We start from the raw sequence: 26,393 nt of genomic DNA, 5'->3' as shown, positions 1-26,393 counted from the left end.
CTGAGCTAATGGGGTTGAGACACACATTTGCAAGTTTACTTGTACGTATATAACTATGTGTATTGATGATTTGCTCAAAACGCTTTAAACTTTTGTGGATGGGGCTCTTCACGTTTGCATTTTTAAAAGCGCTCAATAGTAAGCACATATGCTAACTATCGAGTTTTTACGGAATCCAGAATTGTACAGGTAAGTAACATACATTTTAAATAACTCAATGTTAAAATGAGGCGCGTGGAATACATTTATTAATTAATTTATAATTACCTGACTCTTAAAGTTAGTGTATAGTCCGACGTCTTCCAAGTGCTTTCCATTGCGACAGACATAGAAATTAATTTTCTGCCGCGACAAACATTGGCCGCAGCCCTATCCATTGAAAACGTAAACAAGAAGAACCAAGCAAGCCCTAAGCAATGCAAATCATTTCCGCAAGAAATCGCAGCAGACCATCGAAGCTCACGACGAAGAACCAAAAGTCCCAACATATAACTTTTTATACATAAATTATTGCAATACAAAACTATCCCTCCTAAAAATGTTAAAGTTGCTCGATATGTTTGAAATAATTGGGATCCCCCATTGTCTGTTTATTATTATTAATCTTACCTACTGTAATTATATTGAACTTGATTCCAACAGATATACAGGCAATTTCAGTATATCTGGTCAGAATGTCCGTCAACAGCAACGGAGATCCTGTTGCAAGGAAGCGTATGCATGTACAACTCGAAATTGACCGACCAATCTACAGTGAAACTGAATTTCAGAAGCAGTATAAGCACTTAGAAAAGGATGACTCAAATCTTGATAAACTGAAAAAGAGAATTGATAAAATAGAACTAACACCGTCGAGTTTATGGCGTTTTATTCAAAGGCTAGTTCCTATTGTTAAGTGGCTACCTAACTACAAAATCAAGAGTGATTTACTATGGGATACGATATCAGGCATCACCACAGGCATTATGAGAGTTCCTCAAGGTAGGTACATAATATGAATAATAATTATAATTACAGTCTTGGACTTATTGCTTTCCTCCCTCGGATCCAGGGAACCTTGGAGCTAGCAGCCGTTTCACCATGGAAGTCCATATGCCTCTGTTCGTCACCATACTCCTTGCATTGTAGATTGATGTAATCCCAAGTTCTTGGCAGCTGCTTTTTATGTTGTCAAGCCAGCGCTTTGGGGGTCTACCTCTAGGTCTGTGTCCAGGTATTCTACCTTCAAGGGCATGTTTAGGGTATCTGTCATTTGGCATCCGTACGATGTGTCCAAAGTAGAACAGTTGTTTGGCTTTGATTTTGTCTAGTATTGTGACCTGGCTGCTTCTGCCTCTCTTATTGATGTGTTCCGTAGCCTATCTCTTCTGGAGACTCCCATTATCCACCTTAAACAAGACATCTCGATCACCAACAATATCTTCTCGTCTCTTTTCTTGAGCGTCCAAGCTTCTGCCCCATATGTTGCTATTGAAAAGATTAGCACCTGGTAGAGTTCCATTTTTGTGTTGATACTAGTTTCTTTTGACTTCCATATTGTGGTCAACTTCCGCATGCTGTTTGATGTCTTCCGTACTGGTTGAATTCTTTGTGATAACTCCTCCCAGGTAGGTGAAGGTTTGGACTTGCTTCAGTTGGTCACTTTCTATGAAGATGGTTATTGGGTGGCTGACTTTGTTGATGATCTGAACTTCAGTTTTCCCCTTATTTATATTGAGGCCAAATTTCTTGCTTTGAGTGTGGACTAGAGTTACAAGTGATTGAAGATCTTCCTCTGAATCTGCCATTAAAACAATGTCATCGGCAAACCGCAGGTTGTTGAGGGTTTTGCCTTGGATTTTGATGCCAGTGTCCAGGTCCTGGATTGCTAAACTGATGACTAATTCCAGCAGTATGTTGAATAACTGTGGCGATAGGATGCAACCTTGCCTTACTCCTGTGGCAGTCCTGAACCACTCTGTGATATCTTTGTCCACCCTCACTGCACTTTTCGATGTGCCATACAAAGCCTGTAAGAGTCGAACTATCTTGTCCGGGTAACCTAGGTGCTTCATTGCTGCCCATAGTCCATCTTGCCACACGGTGTCAAAGGCCTTCTGGTAATCTATGTAGCAGAGATACAGCGCCTTGTCTATTTCTGTTATTTTTCTGTTATTTTTCTGTTATTTGTCTTAGTGTAAAAAGCTGGTCAACAGTGCTACGGCCTGGTCTAAACCCTGCTTGTGATTCGGAGAGTATCTCCTCGGTTTGCTTTTCATCCGGCTGTGAAGTATGCTGCAGAAGACTTTCCCTGCGAGACTTAGTAGGCTTATGCCTCTATAGTTGGCACAGTCTAATTTGTCCTTCTTTTTGAAAATGGGGACAATGATTGCTTTGCCCCAGTCCTCTGGTACACATTCGGATTCCCAGATCCTTCGGCATAATTTATGAATCATGTCTATTCCTGTATCACCAGCAGCCTTTAATTCCTCTGCTGTGATAACAGTGAAACATGAAAAATGAGGAAGTGGTATAATTAGAACAAAGGGGACGGAAATTGTAAGAGAAAATCAAGTCGGGAAGAAATGAGAATATTTGATTTGATTAATATCGGATTCGGCAACCCTAGACAATCGGAGAAAAACCGCTTATAGAACCTTATTTCAATTGAAATAACATGGTATATTTGGACATGGGTACGGGTTGGGACAGTCAGGGGTTAACAATTATCTCTTCTCGAAACTGACTGCGAACTACATGTACAGGTATGACTATTCTGTATATGGGAACGAAGTTAACGTCCCCTGCGAAGGACAACATTCTCTCGTTATTCATTTATCCAATTCAAAATGCACCATGGGGAGAGTGGAAATGTAGTGCAAAATTTAATCTACAGATGTTGCCAAATAATTTGTCCAAGTCAATATTCCAGCAAGGTTTCCTGAGCAGGGAATCGAACCCGGGAATCATTCACCAAAAGCCATAACTCTAACAACTTAGCAACGCGCTCTTCCAAGGTTCACAGAATATGATACAGAGTGGTTTATTATTAATCATTTCAAATTTCCCGCTCATATTTTGCAGCAATGGCCTATGGTATCCTAGCCACACTGCCAGCCGTCATGGGTCTCTATGTGGCCTTCTTTTCGACGCTGATTTATGCCATCTTTGGAACATCAAAGCATATATCTGTGGGTATGTTACTGGAACTCGATCTCGGGGAACCTTGTTTAATTGGATGGTATTTGATATCTCTTTGACACTTTGACACCATGAACCAATGACACTTGTCGTGATGAAGTAAGGTCAAACACTATGGACCACAATTGCCTCATCCCAATGACGTAGTTCAATAACCTCATTTAAACAATCATAGTACAAAGTTTGACCTCAAGTTGCAAAATATGAGTTTTTACACCCAAATTGTTAAAGGTCATTCAATGAATGTACAAATGTATTGGGGTCAAAGAATTGTGCCCTGATTGATGAGCATGATCCTAGTGAAAGATCATTTAGAGTAGTGAGAGTCACGTACATATCTTGATGGATTTGAATGGATTAGGTTAAATACCACTAATTATGTATTACACGGGTTTCAATGGGAAAATGCCTAATTTCGGGTGGAATTTTCTCATATTCAGAACTCTCACAGTTCAATGCCACTAATATCAGGTGAAACTATATGATTTAGATGCCAAAATAATGATCAAAAATTCAACATAGGTTGACCTGAGACTTTTCTTGTTTTAACGCACTGAACCGTAAACACCTTAAAATGACAGTGCGCCCTCGAAGCTGAAAGTTACAATATGATAGGGCGAATATTTACTAAAAACAGAAGCCGTGCGTATGAATTTTGGTACTATTACAACAAAAATGTCATATAATGAGAGAAAATGTACCATTTTGAAGTATCAATCTCTAATAAGTACTTATTTGGCTGTATAACTTGATCAATTTCAGCGATTTTAATGCAGTCGTATTTCAATGTATCGCCCAGGCCTATTAGTGGTATTTAACCTATATAAGCACAAAGGTGCTCCAATCTCGGGTAAAATGCCATGAATGTAAACATTGACATTTGCAATACATGTTTTAACAAGAAAATTTCTGGAAAACAGCATGACGAGTAAAATATCAATGATTTTCGGACACCCTGTATGATGACTGTTTCGCTGTTTTTGCTTCAACCTAGGACTATATCTGGAGATTCGTATCTGTAGCCTGTCCTAGCACGATCAGATCAGATTAAGATTGATTTAGGGTTAGTGTTCCGATTCAGGCTTGCTGATTAGTGTTAGAATTGTTGATTAGGGTCAGGTTCGCATTAGGAATAGGGTTTTATAGGGCTAGGCTCGTGGATAGGGATAGAGATACGGCTAGGTCCGAGGATTAGATATGGGTTTAAAATATAGTTATACATCAAGTTAGGGTTCCGGCTTGAGTTAGGATAGAGTGAGGCCATACAGGATGCTGTAAAGGCCCATAGACAACGTGTACACAAAGACTAGGTTTTATTTTACACGTGACTATAGGCCTTACATGCGCCTTAAAGCTTAAGCAAAATGCCTAGCCTAGGCCTATACTGTATTTTACACGTATAGGCCTATGTACGATATTTAGGGCAAGGAAATCACCAACAAAATGTGCATGTGGGTCTAATTAACAAAGTGGCATGTCTATATGATCATCAACATTGATTTTTCATCATCGTTAAGCTATCTATGTGTATACGCAGGCAAGCGAAGGTTGTTGAATTTAGAAGCCCTGAAATCACAGAAACCAGCCGTACGGTAAACCCAATACTAATGCCACAAGTTCCCCCCCAACTCGTTACTACCTCAACGGGTTCTAAAAACATACCTTAGTAGTCGAATAAGATGCACGCTTTCTTGCCAGGGCAAATACAGTTAAATATTGAGATATGTAAGCAAAAAATAGCTAGAAAAGTCTTCATGACGAATATCAGATCCATAGAATTCAGTGTTTCTATAGGTTAAATACCACTAATTATGTATTACACGGGTTTCAATGGGAAAATGCCTAATTCCGGGTGGAATTTTCTCATATTCAGAACTCTCACAGTTCAATGCCACTAATATCAGGTGAAACTATATGATTTAGATGCCAAATGATCAAAAATTCAACATAGGTTGACCTGAGACTTTTCTTGTTTTAACGCACTGAACCGTAAACACCTTAAAATGACAGTGCGCCCTCGAAGCTGAAAGTTACAATATGATAGGGCGAATATTTACTAAAAACCGAAGCCGTGCGTATGAATTTTGGTACTATTACAACAAAAATGTCATATAATTAGAGAAAATGTACCATTTTGAAGCATCAAACTCTAAAAAGTACTTTTTTGGCTGTATAACGTGATCAATTTCAGCGATTTTAATGCAGTCTTTTCGAATGCCATGAAAACAAATAGTTCCTCGTCGTATTTCAATGTATCGCCCAGGCCTATTAGTGGTATTTAACCAGTACTGCTAATTGGGTCTGGCCAATAATGTCCTCGTTGATTAACGGTATCAAAGATTATAATTTTAACAAATGTACAATAGCAAAGATAACAAAATTGTCCAACATAAAATAACTATTTGTTACTAACATGATCTATTTGTCGCCTTCTTAAGGTACCTGGGCGGTTCTTAGTATAATGGTTGGTGACGCAATTGATGATGTAGTGTCTGCGGAGACAAGTAATCGAGATAGACCACTAGACGCTGATGATGAAACTGAACTAAGAATACAAGTAGCAATATCATTGAGTTTACTTGTTGGATTCATACAGGTACACTCCGAAATAATTTATTGAGGACATATCTAAAGGTCTTTTCTGTGATGTGTGAACCATAACACCGTCAAATTAAAGCCTTAATGTACGATTTCCATCAAATTTTTACTTTGTTATTCTTTATTCAAAATGTTGAAATACTATTTGTAATAACTGCCGGTAAGGGTTGCTGTCCATTTTAAGTTGAAATAACAAGGTAACGTGAAAGAAATTTTGGCCTTTTAACGTGCAGTTCTATGGGAGGACATATTGTCATAATTTTTAAATTATGATAATATGTCTAACTTTGTTCTGTTGACCTACAAAGACAACAAATTTGGCCGATTCCATTTAGGTGCAAACGTTACAAATATGCAAAAAAGTCAGGTTTGAAAAAAATTAACCAATTTCATATTATAAGATCGTACATTATGGCTTTAATCAAAATTTGGATTTTACATTTTTGAAACAATCATAGTACTATTGAAGCGAGCAAAGATGAAAGCAATCTGTTAAAAACAAGATCGGACATCGAAATTTATATTTTAATATAAGTACCCCGGGAAAGGGTTCGTCAGTTCAAGCCATTTAAAAGTATTTCTTTTAAAAGTATGACCTTCTTGGGTTTATTACTAAGGGTAGGGCTACGGCATTTTGTGGGCGCAGTGGTTAAAAAATTAGTAATGATTGTCTGTTTTGTTAACTATTCAAGTTATTATTATTCAATGTAATAAGATGCATCAGGTTTACTATTTATTGTTATCATTATTTGTTGTTGTTGTTGTTGTTGTTGTTGTTGTTGTTACTTTTGTTATTTTTAAAACCCAAACCTTTATTATTGACATTGAAAATACTAATCTTGTTTCGATTAATAATGTCCGCACCTATTTACTCCATTTTACTCCGTTTTTGTGAAAGAATAACTATCAAATATGACAGAAATAGGTGTCATTTGTGTCAATTACGTCAAAGCAATTTTACTTAAAGTAGGTGCAAATGTATGTTTTTTAATTGATTTTTACACTTCAATGTGACGTATCATGTCAAAAGGAGACACTACTGGACAGTTTCAGGTTTTTACATATCTTAAATAAAGAGATATTTTGCTCCACAACGCCGTTTTCCCAAATGAAATCGGACATTTCCAAGCGAAGATATTGAGTTCGTAAATATTATAATTATAAAATTGGAAATTTACAATATTGAGAGTAGGAATTACCTTAAAAATGTGTCCAAAAATACAAGAAGCCAGTTATATTCAGGTCTGATTCTATCACACAATATTTTTTACATTAATAGCATCACAAATTCGCAATATAGCAAACCCAAATTGTGAAAAAATCACCCCGGGCAGATTTTTGGTTATTTCTCGATTTACGATCCTGCCCAAAGGTGTCTCCTTTTGACATGACACGTCACAAATAAATCTTCATTCACAGTTAATTATTACACTGTTAATTATTACGATGCATATTCTATAACAAACTTTCTGCATTCAGGTCGGCATGGGTATACTTCGCTTGGGCATCATCACAAGATATCTATCGGAACCACTAGTGAAAGGGTTTACAACAGGCGTAGCAATACACGTATTTACCAGTCAATTCTCTAAGTTGTTTGGAGTCAGCGTCGCAAGATACAGTGGACCTTTAGCACTAATCTACGTAGGTTAATTGACTTTCGAATAACCAGCCAGCCAGGCAACAAACCGGACTATTAATTAAACTAATTAAATTTCTTAACTATCAAATTAAATGATTGGCTCATTTAGTAAATGATGCTTATTATTTATGTTGTTATGGTCACATTATTACTGAGTACTTGAGAGAAAGAAGTGCCTAAGTCCATCAAAACTGTTTTTAGATATTAAGAAAAAACTTAATATTTGAAAAAATTTAGAAACAGAATGATTAAATTTTAAAGGGATTTTTAATACATGAACATACATTATTATAAACATGTGAAATGATAGGATCCTTCTTCTAATAATATACTGCAAGTGCTAGTTCCGTGTTATAAATAGCTACAGAAATTTAGTAATTATCTATAAATTGCATAAGTAGAAGTATGTAATATGTTAACAAAAAGTTTATTGTAGTGAAAAGCAGATTTCATGCTTCTCTTTAACCCAATATTTGTGGAAGAAATACCATGGAGTTGGGCATTTTTCAATGGAAACCAAGTGTACTTTATTTAGATTATTTAGAGTGGATTTGCCCAGTTCTTTCACACACAAAAACGAACAGTCTGCTGGCAATAAAACTCATTTTTGTAAATGGCATATTTCGTGCATTTTCCGGAAGATTCTCTGTAATTTCGCTGCAACTGGTGAATCATCACAATCAGATCACATCAAGCCGGCTGCAGCCGAATCTGGCTGAAACTTATCAGCACTTAGATTGTAACATCCACCAATTATCTGTGCAGCTCCCCAAATTCCATTGGGTGAAGGAAGTTTTTGATAACGATAATCAACGAGATCCCGGAGAAAAACTGCCAGAGCGAGCATGGATCGAGCTTGAAACCAAGAACTCAATGGTACAAGGCGAGGGAACAATCGCTGCTTGCGCAAAACAAACCCGCTCTCTCAATCCCAAGGTATTCGATTGTATTTGATGAGACTAAGGTGTTTCAGTATCATTTCTTATAACTGTAGAGACAATGTTCAATGTTTCCATTACGGTTTAATATCTTTGCAGACCTACATTGAGTTTTTCTCCAAGTTGGCTACTGCTAATACGTGTGCAATCGTCATATCAATAATATCACTTCTAATTTTCGTTGTCATCGGTGAGATCAATGATAGACAAGCTGCTAAGGGCTGGTGCAGGAAAGATGGCAAGAAAGGGAAGAAACTGCCAATACCCACTGAACTGCTAGTCGTAAGTAGGACAAACATGTAGTTTCCATGTGGTGTATGGTTAATGGGAGGGGCATGGGCTGTGTTGGCCGGTTTGGTTGTTTTTGATTTGATTGCGTATTTATATGACTCTGATTTACAATACTTCGCGTGGACATCCAGCGACAATAAATCCTACTTTGCAAATAATAGATTTAATATATTTTGTTAATGTCATATTTTAATGAGTTGTAAATGTGCTGTGGGTGTGTTCATGGCTTTTTGATTGCACGTGTATTGTGAATAATGTACAATGCTGTGTATGCGTGTATAGGTTGTGTACTAGGTAATTATAATAAAAGAATCGGTCTCCAGTTGAAATGTAAAATTATACGCGAGTATAATATACTGCCCCAATAAAGTATCTTTACACTTGGAAAAATAATCACAATTTCCAAACTGAACAATATTGGGGTAATAATTCCGCACATTATGACACCACATTGGATCCAATGTGACTTCAAGAAGCAAAGTTACAAGCATTTAATTAGAAGAAGGTCCAGTTTTAAAAGTGACACACTAGCCTATATATATTCAAAACTCCACGGACTAGACATCTGGTTTGGGAGTGTTGAATGGCTAATTTATGCGCTTAGCTTTAATTTAAAACAAAAGGAACAAAAGAAAACTGAAACAAAAGAACTGACAAATAAAATGGAAGTTATGAAAAGTACAGAGAAGTACATCACAGCACTTGTGAGTGGTGGGTGTCAATAATTACAAGTGTAACTGCATATCAAACTTTAATTTGGGCTTAAAGGAATAATTGCATATTTGTTTATAATATTGTATGGCTGACATGAAGAAGGGGGCTGGTGGTTTTCTGTAACTTTTCTCCACCCACCAGTCCCAAGTACAGGGAATAAAAATGGAAAAAAAAAACTGAAATAAAAACTGCTTTGAATAACGCTTCATTGAAGAAACTGTGTGTCTCTTGTTGTGCTTGTTGGAATCTGTTTTGCGCCTTGTATAGGCCAGTTTGTCCCTTTTAAAACGGGACCATCGTCTCATCAATTGCGTATAACTTTACTTCTTGAGGTCACATTGGATTCAATGTGGTATCATAATGTGCAGGATTAGATAGTGCATCTATTAAAAAAACAAATATACCCCAATATTGTTCAGTTTTGAAATTATGATTATTTTTTCAACTGTAAGGATACTTTATTGGCGCAGTATAATTATAACATATCGTCCACAATTTTATGCTGTTAATCCTCATTAAGTAGCCCATGCGAGCTATTTACTGTACCTACCCAGCAAACATAAAATTTATTTTATTTATACATTAAATGTCAGGTTATGGTATAAAATATTTTAATAGCATTCAAAAAACATCGCGAAAACTTATGTAAAACATTTTAGCGTGATCTTAGTAAGTGTTGATAAAATATATTTTCCAAAAATGATTACCCCAAAACATTTTACAATAACATTTTGACAACATTTTTATGATGTTGCTGTAGTGTTGTTTTTTGTTTTTATTGGTTTTTTTTTGTCTTGCTTTTTTTTATATATAAAATTATATATATAATATCAAACGTTAACAATTTTATAACCTGATACTTAAATGTTATTACAACGTTTTGTCCAAAACCAAAGCGCGTTTATGACAAGGGTACGCTTATCACGTTTTAAAAAACATGTTTGTGTTCGCTGGATGCGAGATTGTGGTGTGATATTAAGGGATCTGGAATGGCGCGTTTTGAACGTTTCGACAGTATTTTTTGTGGGACATGAGAGCACATCAGACATATCGAATTGCATTCTGAATACGAAGAATGTCTTCCTGATATCAAATAATTTTCATTTTTTTTAATTTACAATATAATACAAATTTTATGTTAAATTATTAAAATTTGATATTTTTCATATTTTTGATATATAACAGTCCTCGAAGTGAATTTTATAAATCTCAATTTTTAATCATTTGCCATACAATGTGTATTACATTTCAAAAAATCAAAATTATTTGATATTCTTCGTATTCAGATAAGTCGATATGTCTGATGTGCTCTAATGGCCCACAATAAATACTGTCCAAACGTTCATACCCCATCCCTTAACATATTCGCGATATTTTATCTTGATTTTTATTCATCTCTAACATAGGTTGTACTCGCTACAATGTCTTCATATTTAGGCGAATTTGAAGAGAAATATGAACTTGGCGTAGTCGGTGATATACCAACCGGGTTAGTATACACAGGCAAATGTCATGCACCCAAATGTGTCTTGATATTAAGGTCATTCTTAGGTATGTCACAAAAGTTACTACTAAGTAAAATTTAACCCTCGTGCCATCTCAAACACTCGACCAATTATTGACTTTGAACCGTCGTTTTATTATTACGATTAGTCGAACGCGTACACATGTTCACATCACAGAACGTACACGGCGTGCGGGATGGTACACACACACATCAAAGGCCCGTGCAGTAGCACAACCGAAGGAGTGACATGCATTGGCGACATCTGCGCGGGCATCTGCGCTGGTAGTAAATTTCAGTTGGTGATGTTGACATACCTCAATGACGCTTCGTGCTGTAACACAGCACATTCTCAAATTGAATGACCAGATGTGACCTTTGTCGTTGGTAGCTGACGTAGATGGGAGCTACCTATGGGAGAAATCTCCTGTTTAGGCTGCCCAAAATCGTACATCGGTGAAACCTCAAGACTCTTTGGCTCGCGAAAGAAAGATCATAAATCTGAATCGGATGCAGCTTCGCAAAAACCGTACACCAGGGCACAACGAAAAACATCGGTCGAAAGCGCCCCCAAGAAATCTGCTCTTCCATATCATGTCCTGAGGACAACCACTTGATTGGATGGGACGAAGCCAAAATAAGAGACATTGAAACCAACAGGAAAAGAAGACACTTAAAGAAATAAATTTGGATACGAAAGAGGGGGCAGGCTAATACCCCAGCAAACACAAAAACGTTTAAAACGTTTTTAATAAGTTATATTTTGGCTTTTGGTTTACATAAAAACGTTTTAATAACATTAAAATGTCGGGTTATATAAAGGTCATGAAAACGTTTTAAAACGTTTTATATGAAAACACACTACAACAATATTTTTAAAATGTTTTCAAAAATGTTATTGTAAACTATTTTTGCAAAAAATTGGTGCCAAATATTTTGTCAACACTTAAATAACATTATGTTAAAATATTTGCACCCAGCAAACACAGAAATGTTCTAAAAATGTTTTTTTCAAAACGTTTTAATAACATTTAAATGTCGGGTTATATAAAGGTCATGAAAACGTTTTAAAAACGTTATTGCAAATATTTTGGGCAAACATTTTTCGCAACATATGTTTTCAACCCCAAAATAACATTCTGTTTGGGTTTTTGGAAGTTTTCAAAAATGTTTTTGGAAATGTTATTAAAACGTGTTTATACCCTTTATATAACCCGACATTTAAACGTTTTCTGTAAAACATTTTTGTTTGCTGAGCAGTAGTTTATCAGAAAATGATTTTTAATGTTATGAAAACGTTTTATACCCTTAATATACCCTTTATATAACCCGACATTTAAACGTTTTCTGACAACCTTTTATAACCTTTTGCGAATGATGTCGAAAACGTTTTGTGTTTGCTGGGACGCTCAACAAGGATTGTGGCAACTACTTCCTTCCGTATATATGACCAGTTACTAACAGCGCCATCTACGTCAGCTACCAACAGGAAGCAAGTGACGAGAAAGGTCAAATCTGATCATTCAATTTGAGAACGTGCTGTGTTACAGCACGAAACGTCATTGAGGTATGCCAACATCACCTGCTCTATTATATTTGTTTTAGAACCTTGTAAATAATGAAATACTAATCTATTTTTATGGAAATGTTATAACATGGCTTTAATAATTAATTATACGTACTGGATAGAAGAGACCCATAATAATAACAGCTATCCATTGTCTGCCATTGTGTGTTATTTTTAAGACCATAGTTTACATGTGTGCTGTTGAAAGCCAGTCATTATAGCTTGGTTTACCCTAATACCTTGCCTTTCTGTTTTACAGCCTCCCTTTTCCAGTTGCACCGCCAACCAAATATTTCGGTTCCCTCATCGGGGCAGCTATCGCTATTGCTGTCGTAGGATTTGCCATATCAATTGCTATGGCTCATTTATATGCAAGAAAATATAACTATGAAGTGGATGCGAATCAGGTATGGTCAATATAATCCAATGAGAGCTGAACAGATTTCCTTTAATGAATACTGAATACAAGACAATGGGATTTTACTGCAACTTTCAAACCTTTGGGTTATGTTCATTTAAATGTACGCTGCGACATCAATATTGAGACCACTACAACCAATGAAATGTCATGATCTGCAGAAATAAATTATGCTTTGAAAGCATCCAAATTTGGCATACAATCAACCGTTTTGAAATAATTGTCATTCATTAAAGGGGTAGTTACTTTTTGGTAGATGTTTATTTTTAGATAATTAGTTTGAGAACTTAGGAACTTAGAGACACGCTTATCGGCATCAATCAAATAAAAAGGGGACACCGGGTACCGCCGTTTAAACTAATTTAACAATCTCATTATCTTTGATACACTTATTTTATCTTTTCCTAAAATTAACCATTTTCTTGTAGATTATAAGATCCTAGGTTTCTATATTTTCCTTCTGTCATTCTGTCTTTCTCTTTTAGTCCCTGTCTCTCTCGCTTTGTATGTCCATTTCTTTTCTAACCTGTATCATTATCGTTCTATACTTTAGGAATTTATTGCATACGGTAGCTGCAATATTGTGAGCTCATTTTTTCAATGCTACCCTTCGGCAACCTCGTTGTCACGGACCGTGGTACAGGAAGGTGCTGGTGGAAAAACTCAGGTAATTGGGAGTTTGAGTAAGGGAAAGTTAGTATTTCTAACTTGCTTTATTGTTCAGCAGTGCAGAGCCCCTCTGGCTGCCTATGTTTGTCGCCCTCTATTGTCGAGACTCCACAATTGTCTGTTATATTTTCAGCATCTTCAGTGTTCTAGCTGCTACTTCCCACCTTCTCCACCCAATTAAGCTATGCTCTCATTGGTGTTCTCATCTCAGAGTTTGTTATCTTCTTTTTGTTTTGGGAAATCGGTTGCTCAGGCGATCGGGCAGCGCTTGGTGACTTTTCACAGGCCCCAATTCGCTTCGCATAGCCAGAACAGTGAACCTCCTGTCGCTCCGTTTTGCTCGCTAGGGTTCCACTGGTCTCCTCACTATGTTGAAGCAGCCGCTGCTTTTCCCCGGTCGGGCAAATTATTCCCCTTATCTCACCTATACTATGTATAGGGGAGATTCAGTATGTTGGGTTATGCCTACGGTCCAGTCATCCTTCGGACCTTGTGTTGGCGATTGCAATGCGCATAACTATTTATTGGAATTAAGACGGAAAATTGTATATCCATCCGTTTTCATTAACATAATATTGTTACACGGAAAACAGTGGCATGATCGACGGGAATTTAATAAATAAACATGTTTATTTATAATATTGTTAATCCTTTTTTTATTTCTTTTGAATATAGTTGGCAAGTATCTTTTCTGTAAGCATCGTGTTGGTCATTTTGCTTTGGCTAGGACCGCTGTTAACGCAGCTACCTGAGGTATAATCTCCATAATTATCTATACCAACATAATCCGCTAGTGACAAGCGTAAAAAAGAATAGTTTGCCTTACCTAGATCTTCATAATTATCTAATTTTTGAAATTTATTATGAAGTGTGTTTAACTGAAGAAATAATTTTTTATGTTACCCAAATATAAATTCAGGTACAAATTGTGTTTTTTTATGATTTTCTCCCAAAATCAACATTCTTACTAACCTCACTTTAAATGTGTATACTTTTACATAATTTAGACTAACAATGTAGCAGTAATGACGTCCAAAATGTTATATAATTCCCGGGGTCATGGGTTCATATTTTAAAAAACATTAAATCATAATCTCAAGGGATGCAACTGAGGTGGTCCTTACTCCGAGTGCTTCCGAGTATTTTATCACCATACGACACCAGAGACAATAGCTAGCAGGCCTAATTTAATAATGAGCCAATAATACTTTGTACTGCAGTGCGTCCTTGCCGCCGTCATAGTAATTGCCTTACGAGGGATGTTTAGACAGGTGTCTGACCTACCAATGCTCTGGAAAGTGTCCATCTTTGATTTCGTAAGTATTTCTTTTATTTGTGTATTGATTCAGTATACGAGTTTTATTGTTTCCCCTTATATCAGTGTAAAGTTGCGTACATAAAGTTGATACCTAACACGTTGAGAGTACACAAATAAAAAGCAGGTGATCAGTAGGCACACTTGAGCAATAAAAGGTCAAAGGTTATACATGGGTCAAAACTATAAAGGCAGTAGAAGCTATACCAAAATATTCCGCAGCTCACAAGGATTCGGGATATAGTTTGACCAACCTACGACTAATAAGGCTGGAGTTATTAATGAAAAGGGGAAAGTTAAGTTAAGTTTCATATAAGATTAAAGAAATGGAGCTCAGACAAACTGGCATTATAATAAAGGAGAGAAAAAATCAGAACCGTTCGGATTCGAACCAGCGTGCACTGACGATTACATGTCGATCAGCTCACCACCACACGCCACAACAGCTCATGGCGGATCTACCGGCGAATTGAACATGTAATGATTTTATTCTCTCGTAAATGTATCACGGCCAATGTAAATTAATTATAATTAGAGAGGGCGGCCTATCTGCTGTGTCCTGGCAGAACATCAGTTGTTATATTTGATATGAGATAACAGAGAGCTTGCGATTTCCAAACGTTCGTAACACCCATGCATTTATCACTCTCACGGGATTTTGAATAGATGCAGGGGCGTATGATACATGGATACGTACGTTTGGAAATCACAAGCTCTCTTATGTACATTGTTACGAGTCGTACTTGACTCAAGGCCAAAATCACCTTTTTCCCGAACTCACACGAATGCACAACACAAATACACTGTTTGTTTAAGCTAACACAATCTAAGTCTTTAATTGAAAACAGAGTATGATTGGTACATATAATAACAATATCGCATACACAATAAAATCACACAATGACAGTTTTACTATATCAGTACTTAACCAGCTGTCTTCTTGTTGGTGATCCTAGAGTTCTTGCAATGTTCTGGACGACTGATGTAATATATCCTTATTCACTTGTTCTGCGAAAATCAGCGAAGTCCATCGTACACTTGCATTTACAAATCCTTGCACTTAAAATCCTCATACGAAAATGATGATGCTTCCTCCAATCTCCTTTGCGCTGCTATCTCCACAAATACATCTCCTTGCGCTGCTTTCTCCGCAATATATCTCTTTGCGCTGCTTTCTCCAAAAATGGTGTTTCTTTCACCAATCACTCTTTTCCAGGGAACAGGTTTCTTTAACACAGCTCCGCTGTTTTCGACAGATGCGTGGCCTTCACAAACCCAGCAAACTCCAGCAATTTGACAGAAGAACTTTTAATCCTTTGATGAGGAAGAGCACTTTTGTGTGCTCGCTGTCTTCTTCGTTGCTGTATTAAAATTAGCTCAATTATTGGCTATATAAACTGGTTAGAATGTACTTCTTTTTTGAAGCACGAAGACCATCACACACATGTGGAGTTTTCAATCTCCCATGGCATTCTGTAAAGTCCCAACAAAAGCCTCAAGCTTTTTATATCAGTACTCATGCAAAAAACCCGTCATCTATTAATAAACCATTACTTCAATCACATTTTCACAACATTGCTGCAATCTTGGGATTTCCCAAGATTAATTATACACATTCACCTTTGACATTACATCACTTCCTGGGGGGTTTTCCTGATGGTGCAATAATGAACTGGGGCTTTCCAAGTTCCAAACATAGCTCTGACTATGTTTACAATAATTTGGGGGAATTCCAAAACGACTTTCCACATCATTATCTTGCACGTACAAGGGGCTTTCCCATCTCATGACATACTTTCAGCTTGTAAACAAAGTTAAATAATTAAATTAAATTAAATTACTCAGGGCACATCACACCTCCCCTTAAAAGAAGAAAGTTCGAATGTAATGAAAACTTTCTTAAATGTTTTCTTCTTTTACATCAACTTCAACATATTATCAACTTTGAGTATTTAACTCATCATACACAGTGACTACTTGTCACACACAACTTCCCTTTTAAAGGAAATTTTTGTTTGTCAAGTTTTATGCAATTCTGGACAGGGCATCAGCCATTACATTGTCTTTTCCTTAATATGTTTGATGTCCAGATTGTACTCTTGCAAGGTCAAACTCCACCTCACCAGTCTTTGGTTTTTTTTTTTTTCCTGTTGATGAAGGTGAGGGGATTGTGATCTGTGAAAACAAGCACAGGGTATACTGTGGTACCCAAATACACATCAAAATGTAGCAATGCTAATAGCAATGCTAGACACTCCTTCTCAATTGTGGAGTAATTTCTCTGGTGCTTGTTGAATTTCCTTGAAAAGTAACAAATAGGGTGATCTATTTGATCTTCACCCTCTTGCATCACAACACCTCCACAGCCTATGTCACTGGCATCAACAGTCAACTTGAACTGCTTCTGAAAATCAGGTGCAGTAAGCACTGGTGAACTCATGAGTATAGATTTGACTTTGTGAAAAGCATTTTCACACTGTTCTGACCAAATGAATTTTGCTTCTTTCTTTAACAAATCAGTCAAAGGACTTGCTATCTCTGAAAAGTTTGGACAGAACTTTCTATAATAGCCAACCATTCCTAGAAATCTCATGAGTGCCTTCTTGTTTACAGGTGTGGGTATTGCTCAATTGCTTCAACTTTGGCTTTGATAGGTTTCACCTGACCTTGACCTACAACATATCCTAAGTATGTGACTGTGGCATGGCAAAACTCACTTTTTACCAGGTTGACTGTCAATTGTACTTCTGACAGCTTCTCAAACAATTGATGGAGTTGTTCCATGTGTTGTTCCCGAGTTTGACTGTAAACAATCAAATCATCTACATACGCTTCACATCCCTCTATGTCTGCCACAATTTGGTTCACCATTCTCTGAAATGTTGCTGGCGCATTTTTCAAACCGAATGGCATAACTCTGTATTGGTAAAGACCAAATGGTGTACAAAAAGCAGAAATCTCTTTGGCACGGTCTGTGAGTGGAACCTGCCAGTACCCTTTCAAAAGATCAAATTTGCTAACAAATTTTGCATTTCCAATTTTGTCTATGCAATCATCAATTCTTGGAATTGGGTACGAGTCTGTCTTTGAATGAACATTTGCAGCTCTCATGTCTGCGACCAATCGGTATGAACCATCAGGCTTGGGAACAAGTATACACGGTGAACTCCATTCACTACTACTTGGTTCTATGATATCATTGTCTAGCATATAATTGATCTCATTTTTGAGATGTTCCCTTTTCAATGGATTGACTCTATAAGGATGCTGCTTGATTGGTTTTGTATCACCAACATCTACAGTACATCATGAAATGCAGCATTTGTTCTACTTGGCGTATCAGGAAATATATTGTCAAATTTGTGAATCAAATTTGCAATTTGACTTTGTTGATCTTGAGAAAGATGACCTAACTTTGAGTCCAAATTAGTGAGCACATCAGAATTGTTCAATTTCACATTATACTCTTTGTGCTCTAGCTCTTTTTCCTGGTCATATGTGACATCAGAATTGTCATCTTTACTCTTGTCTACATTGGCGATTTTGTCTACATCGGCATGTTTGTCTACATTATCAGCATGTTTTACTGTACACACAGGTTTTGGAATGCCACTGTCACTTCTTTCAACATACTCTTTGAGCATATTTATGTGGCATAACTGCCTGCTCTTGCGTCTACCAGGAGTCTTGATAATATAATCTACTTCACCCACTTTTGACTCTACTTCACATGGGCCATGATATCTGGCTTGTAATGGGTGTCCTGGAATTGGAAACAATACTAGAACTTTGTCACCTGGTTTGAACACTCTCTCTTTGGCATGTTTATCATACCATTGTTTCATTTTGGCCTGACCCTGTTTCAAGTTTTCTTTGGCAATATCAGTTACTCTGTTAAGCCTATGCTTAAAATTGGAGACATAATCCAATAAATTGATATCTGATTTCTCATTGAGCCACTTTTCTTTCAACAACTTTAAGGGCCCGCGCACTGTGTGTCCAAACACTAACTCAAAAGGACTAAATCCTAAAGTTTCCTGAACAGCTTCCCTAGCAGCAAACAACAACAAGTGTACTCCCTCATCCCAGTCCCTCTGAAATTCCAAACAGTATGTCCTGATCATGTTTTTCAATGTTTGGTGGAACCTTTCTAGTGCACCTTGTGATTCTGGATGGTAAGCACTTGAGGTATACTGTTCTATACCTAATTGATACATGACCTGCTGAAATACTCCAGAAGTAAAGTTTGATCCTTGGTCTGACTGTATGGACTTGGGGAGCCCCACAAATGTGAAGAACTTGGTTAAAGCTTTCACTATGGTCACTGCTTTAATATTTCTCAATGGTATGGCTTCAGGAAAGCGTGTTGACGCGCACATAATTGTCAGAAGGTATTGATTACCTGACTTAGTCTTTGGTAGGGGCCCTACACAATCAATAATAACCCTACTAAATGGTTCATCAAAGGCTGGAATTGGCTTCAATGGAGCAGGAGGTATTTTCTGATTTGGCTTCCCTACTACTTGGCATATGTGACATGTTTTGCAATATTCAGAAACATCTTTTCTGAGAGTGGGCCACCAGAAATGTCTCAGAATTCTTTCATGAGTTTTCTTAACACCCAAATGCCCTGCCATGGGACTATCATGTGCTATGGTTAATTACTTCAGTGTGGTATACTTTTGGTACCACAATTTGGTGCACTACCTTCCACTCTTCATCGGCAGGAACATCAAGAGGGCGCCATTTTCTCATTAGCACACCATCTTGTTTGTAAAAACAGACAGAATTTTGTTCTGCTTCTTCTAGGGTCAATGCCCTTTGATTGATCTCTTTGAGTTCTGGGTCATTTTGTTGCTCCAGAATCAGCTTGTCATGACTTAATGGGTCTTTCATGGTTTCCCCAATTTGTTCATGCTCAGAGGCTGTGTCACTTTTAGGGGTATTTTTATCCCCAGGAGAAAGAAGTTTCTCTTCTTTCTCATTCAACTTTGACACAAATGTGTCTTCCAAATTGTAGCCTAAGTCATCAATTTGGTTGTCCTCAATTGTTTGTAATGAGGCCTTCTTACTCATTGCCCGTGTCACTGCACATGCAGGAAATATCTCCTCTTTCTCACTATTATCATCCTGTATACAGGGCTTATCTGTGACTATTGGGTCAGGAAAAACCTTCCCCCCTGCCAAATCATTTCCTAGCAACATGGACACTCCCTTGACTGGTAGTTCATGTCTAACTCCTATGGTTACAGGACCAGAAACCAAGTCAGATGTCACGTTAATTTTGTGGAGAGGTACACTAATTATTTCCATCCCAATACCCTGGATCAAAGCATTACCTGCTGAACTATCCTCATTAAAGGGCAAAGTTCCTTCCAGAATCATAGACCGTGCACAACACGTATCTCGCACAATCTTGATGGGCTTTGGACTACCATTCTCACCAAGTGATACTACTCCCTCCAACACAAATGGTTCAAATTCTTCACACACCTTGTCTGTCTCACCTCCCTTTTGTAGAAATTCTTGTTTCTTGATTTGACTGACTTTTTCTTTGACTCAAGTGACACTGCACATCCCACAGTATTACTAGCAGTTTGCAGCTGTTTTTGTGCGTCTTGTCTGCCTTTTAAGAAATAACACTGGGTCATCGTATGCCCTGGTCTCTTACAATGAGTACAAGTTACTTTGGCTTTAAATTCAGTCCCAAATTTTGCTCTGTTACCTGAACTCCCTGGGGTCCCTCTACCACCAGCACTATGCTGTGAATTAGACTGAGGTTTCACTTCTTGTGTACCACCCTGATTTGCTCTAGGTTGATTATGGCTGAACCTGTTTGAATAACTTCTGTTATGACTAAATCTACTCCCATTCAATTTGTGAGTTAAGCCATAGTCGTCCGCCATTGTCGCCGCTTCGTTTAGCGTCTTAATTTTGCTAGCGCTTTCATCCAAATGAGTTTTTATGTCAACGTGGACACATTTCTTGAACTCTTCTATAAGAACTAATTGCTTAAGTTGGCCGAAATCATCTTTGACTTCTTTTGACCCAAGCCATCTGTCAAACATTTGTTCTTTTACTCTAGCAAATTCTACATGGGTTTGATCTGCTTGCTTTCTTGAATCTCTGAACTTTTGTCTGTATGCTTCAGGCACCAGTTCATAGGCCTTGAGAACTGCCTGTTTGACTTCTTCATAATCATTACACTTCTCTATTGGTAGAGCTGAGTAAGTTTCCCTGGCCTTTCCCACAAAACTACTTTGTAACAGTAGGGTCCAATGCTCTGGAGGCCATTTCAAATTTGTAGCTACCTTTTCAAAATGTTGAAAGTACTCGTCAACTTCTTTCTCTTTGAATTTAGGCACAAGCTTTACATACTTTGTAACATCAAACCCTGACTTTGACTTTGAGGAGAAACTTGATGAGTATTTGTCACCTAGTTTTGCTAACTTCTCTTGTTCAAACTCAATTTCTTTTTCTTTCAAATGTGCTTCCATTTGAATCTTAGCTAGTTTTTCCTTTTCTTCCATATCCAATTTTTGTTTTTCAAGTTCTAATTTTGCTACCTTTTCCTTTTCTTCTGTTTCTAATTTGTGATGCTCAAGCGCCATCTTTTCTTGGCGTGCTTTTTCTTCCATTTCTAGTTTCTGTTGTTTTTCTTTATTTTCATTCTCTAACTTGATCATTTCCAGTTTTTCTTTTGGTCCATTTCTATTTTCTTTTGGTCCATTTCCATTTTCTTCATTTCTAACTGAATTTCCAGCTCTTTCAATTTAAATGCCGAATCCTCAATTTCAGTTTCTACTGCACGTTTCTCTTCCAAATAGGAATCATCAAAATATCTTCCCCGACCAAAACATCAATCAAGGCATTTTTGATTATTTGCTTTCTTGTAGCTTGCTTTACTTTCAAGTCATAATGTTTAGCAAATGCTAATAAATCAGGCTTCTTCAACTCATCAAACTTCTCCCAATTTATAGTTTCAAGAAACTCTTCTGCTTTGAACTCTGCCATACTGTACTTTCACTTTTAAGACTCAGTAAATTAATGTAAACTTTTTTTACAGTGTATTTTCCCGGACGCCAGCCCCCAATTTTTGTTACGAGTCGTACTTGACTCAAGGCCAAAATCACCTTTTTCCCGAACTCACACGAATGCACAACACAAATACACTGTTTGTTTAAGCTAACACAATCTAAGTCTTTAATTGAAAACAGAGTATGATTGGTACATATAATAACAATATCGCATACACAATAAAATCACACAATGACAGTTTTACTATATCAGTACTTAACCAGCTGTCTTCTTGTTGGTGATCCTAGAGTTCTTGCAATGTTCTGGACGACTGATGTAATATATCCTTATTCACTTGTTCTGCGAAAATCAGCGAAGTCCATCGTACACTTGCATTTACAAATCCTTGCACTTAAAATCCTCATACGAAAATGATGATGCTTCCTCCAATCTCCTTTGCGCTGCTATCTCCACAAATACATCTCCTTGCGCTGCTTTCTCCGCAATATATCTCTTTGCGCTGCTTTCTCCAAAATGGTGTTTCTTTCACCAATCACTCTTTTTCCAGGGAACAGGTTTCTTTAACACAGCTCCGCTGTTTTCGACAGATGCGTGGCCTTCACAAACCCAGCAAACTCCAGCAATTTGACAGAAGAACTTTTAATCCTTTGATGAGGAAGAGCACTTTTGTGTGCTCGCTGTCTTCTTCGTTGCTGTATTAAAATTAGCTCAATTATTGGCTATATAAACTGGTTAGAATGTACTTCTTTTTTGAAGCACGAAGACCATCACACACATGTGGAGTTTTCAATCTCCCATGGCATTCTGTAAAGTCCCAACAAAAGCCTCAAGCTTTTTATATCAGTACTCATGCAAAAAACCCGTCATCTATTAATAAACCATTACTTCAATCACATTTTCACAACATTGCTGCAATCTTGGGATTTCCCAAGATTAATTATACATTCACCTTTGACATTACATCACTTCCTGGGGGGTTTTCCTGATGGTGCAATAATGAACTGGGGCTTTCCAAGTTCCAAACATAGCTCTGACTTTGTTTACAATAATTTGGGGGAATTCCAAAACGACTTTCCACATCATTATCTTGCACGTACAAGGGGCTTTCCCATCTCATGACATACTTTCAGCTTGTAAACAAAGTTAAATAATTAAATTAAATTAAATTACTCAGGGCACATCACAACATCCATACTTCTGGTCTACCTCTACCTCGCTAGTATTCGATTTGACAGAAAATTATTTTTTTACGCCAACACTATAGCATCTACGCATACGATAGTTAAAGGAAGTCTCCGGCAATCACAATATTATGCCTTATATGTTAGATATGTTAAATAATTATAAATCACGAATCACGTGGTTTGGTTATTTTTAAAACTCATATTGACCTTTAAAACAAATAAACAGCCGTCTGTTACCACGCGGTAGTCAAATTTGTCAGGTACCGAATTGCCTGTGGCAATGACGTTCCAGTAACACAATGAAGGCTGACGATTGAGCACAAATAGGTATGACGTCATTGGTCTAGACAATTTCGTCGCGGGAACTTTGAAGATCGCGTGTTGAGAGCCGGTTGTTTTTATGGTCAATATTAGTTTGTTTTTAAGTAAAAGCGTGTGATTCGTACTTAATAATTGTTTTTAACATAATGAGACATAATGTTGTGATTGCTGGAGTGTTCCTTTAATCAATACAATGAGATTAACACCAATAAATCCAAAGGAGAGCGATTGTTTGTGAATAGTTACACTGGTGCAGCGTAAGTTCAAGGCATCAGTAATCACAACCTTTTCAATTCACCTTTTCGGTAAATCCCATAAGCCTTTGCGAGTACAACTGAGATGTCGTCATTTGACGTCACGCCGATTTGCGCGGATGCGCACATCGTTTATCGAACATCGTTACTGCGCATTGCAAGTCGGCGTGACGTCAAATGACGACATCTCAGATGTACTCGCAAAGGCTTATGGGTGAATTATCGTTACGTCGTCTTTTTCGATTTGACAGTTGATGTGGTTGGTTGCTTTCACATTGGTCGTCTTGCTTGGCGTTGATCTAGGCCTACTTCTTTCGATGATATTTGCATTAATAACCATTGTCGTCAGATATCAGAGTCCATACTGCGCCCTCAAGGGCCGAGTGCCTGATACGGATATATACAGGGATATCTCATTTGTACAAGATGTAAGTAAGCTATATTGATTTGTTAAAAATACGTAACAATTGCTAAAAGTGAGAAAACAAACTGGTAAGTTAAATCGACTGTATCTATAAACAAAAGACCATCAAAAAGATGGTGTTATTGCGTGGTGCTATTTACATACACCCATTTATCTGAGTTCTTCAATAGACCATTTTGATAAATTATTATACGTCATCGTTGCGCACTTCATTACTGCGCAGTTCAGCGTGCACAACAATGAAGTGCGCATCGATAACTGTAAAGAATTCTAGAAATTATCAAAAAGGCCAGTTTTTAAATTTAATCCATGTATTGCAATTGTAAATGCAAATCATGTCTGCATAAAATGATAAAAGATACATGTCTTTTCTTCTGTAGATCGAAGAACTTCCTGGCATCAAAATATTTGGTTGTTCATCCTCGCTATGTTTCATTAATGCTGACCATTTCAAAAACTCGCTCTATAAAAAAGCTGGTTTTAACCCACAAAAAATGCTGATAGCAAGAGAAGAAAAGAAGGACAAGCATCAAGTAAATGTAAGTTTAGATTGAAGAATTCTTTATATTCGAAGGTTTGTATGCTCGACGAAACTGATGTAGAGTGACAAGCTTTCACGAAATTCTTTCTCCAGTTTCCTTCACATTATACGTACAATGTTGGAAGCCGAAATGTTTGTCTGTTTGTTTGTTGATCAATAGAGACATATAAATTGAAATTTTCAGACCATCTAGACTGCGGCCGTGGTTCAGAAGCCACGTTGTAATCAGCATACATTGTGACACAGAATCTTTTTAAAAAAAGAGAGTAGGGTATCACCCCGAGTCAGTTATCAGCACCCCTCAGGTTTGAGGAACGTACATAGTTAATTAACTAATAAAAGGTTATGTGTGGGGGTGCAGGGACAAAGAACTGGATCGTAATTCTATAGAATGCTGATCACTCGCACCTATAAGATTAGTATCTTTGAAAAGAGCGGTATTGTATATAATCTATGATTGCAGACATACGCTGGTAATGAGTGCAACCTACTTGTAGCATAGAGCGATATACTAGTATTTCAAAATTGTATTCACCTGTTGCTATGGTAGTTAATCATGTTTTATCAAAACTTCTATGGTGAATTCGGTAATATGTCGTGATCACACCAAAAAGAAGAGGGACAAAGAACTGGATCGTAATTCTATAGAATGCTGATCACTCGCACCTTAGATTAGTATCTTTGAAAAGAGCGGTATTGGATTTAATCTATGATGTGATGAGTGCAACCTATATACTTGTAGTGAAGAGCGATACACTATTATTTCAAAATTGTATTCACCTATTGTAGCTAATCATGTTACATCAACACTTCTATGGCGAATTCGGCAATATGCCGTGATCACACCAAAAAGTAAGGATAAAAATTATAATACACTTCATTATTTTCTTTTCTTCCTTTACTTTCAGTCCGATCAAGAGGCTATAACGTCTTCATCATCTTCACGGTCTCTACACACAGTGATTATTGATTGCAGCATGTTTACTTATGTTGATTTAGTTGGAGTAAAGACACTACAGGCAATCTCGGCAGACTATCAGAAAGTAGATGTCCAAGTCGTTTTTGCTAATTGCAAAGGTTCGTATTTGTTATGAATGTTTGGAGCCATGATGTGGGGATATTTGATTTAGGTTATTTCATTTTGGCAACTGGCTTACGTCGTTACGACTGGCAACTTGGCACACCGCTGGCCGTCTGATCTAAAATGGCACCTCCCATGGGAATAAAACCTGATTATTGCTACTTCTTATATTGCAAGAGTTTTCCCTATTTGCCTACCCTCCTAACACAAGCTAAAGCTTGGGACAAGCACTGTAGTTCACAGGGCTCTTGCGCAGTGGTACCTAACACCTCGGGATCATGATTTCAAGTGCTAACAAGGAAATCATCTGAAAATTACAAACGCGTCTCAAGTTACAAACAAACTATGGAATCAGGAAGCGTGATCCGTTAGTCAACCCCACTCCACCAAGTTCAAGAAAGTCCAGGGTTGGCGGACATCGATAAGAACATTAAGTTAGCGTTTTGCGCTATTTATATCTATTCCGTCGAATGATGTTGTAACAGACACTCCAGCTATCAAGCCCCTGGAAGACATCAACGAGCGCACAAATCTGAATGTTGAGCAATTATCTGAGTCTTATCTGTCGGATAGCGTATTGGTCGTACAAAAGAGCAATACTATAAACAGACCCGCAAACGAATGAAGTATATCAACATTTTCAAGTATATCAATCAAGTTGATTCCAATATTAACAGTAGACTTCGGTTATATATATAAATGCGCTTTTATAAA

General features: G+C 37.3%; 1 protein-coding gene across 1 annotated transcript; it reads left to right on the top strand.

Moving 5' to 3' along the window:
- Nucleotides 1-674: 674 nt before the first annotated feature.
- On the top strand, nt 675-25,692 carry LOC140154571 (prestin-like). The gene is made up of 11 exons (XM_072177138.1): nt 675-981; nt 3,064-3,174; nt 5,619-5,776; nt 7,258-7,422; nt 8,458-8,640; nt 10,770-10,852; nt 12,694-12,841; nt 13,406-13,519; nt 23,885-24,061; nt 24,438-24,596; nt 25,507-25,692. Exons 1-11 carry the CDS (start codon nt 675-677, stop codon nt 25,690-25,692), a joined length of 1,791 nt encoding a protein of 596 aa, XP_072033239.1.
- The last annotated feature ends 701 nt before the right edge of the window (nt 25,693-26,393 follow it).

This window comes from Amphiura filiformis, chromosome 6 (assembly GCF_039555335.1).
Source record: "Amphiura filiformis chromosome 6, Afil_fr2py, whole genome shotgun sequence".
Lineage (NCBI taxonomy): Eukaryota > Metazoa > Echinodermata > Ophiuroidea > Amphilepidida > Amphiuridae > Amphiura > Amphiura filiformis.
The sequence above is the reverse complement of the archived record's forward strand: the minus strand, read 5'-3'. Positions and strand labels throughout refer to the sequence as shown.

What these genes read in the sequence shown, in the direction of transcription:
- LOC140154571 (XM_072177138.1), top strand. Translation starts at nt 675, where the DNA reads ATGTCCGTCAACAGCAACGGAGATCCTGTTGCAAGGAAGCGTATGCAT. An exon ending in TACTTGTTGGATTCATACAG is followed by an intron (nt 5,777 to 7,257) that starts GTACACTCCGAA and finishes TTCTGCATTCAG; the next exon opens with GTCGGCATGGGTATACTTCG. An exon ending in GTCGGTGATATACCAACCGG is followed by an intron (nt 10,853 to 12,693) that starts GTTAGTATACAC and finishes TCTGTTTTACAG; the next exon opens with CCTCCCTTTTCCAGTTGCAC.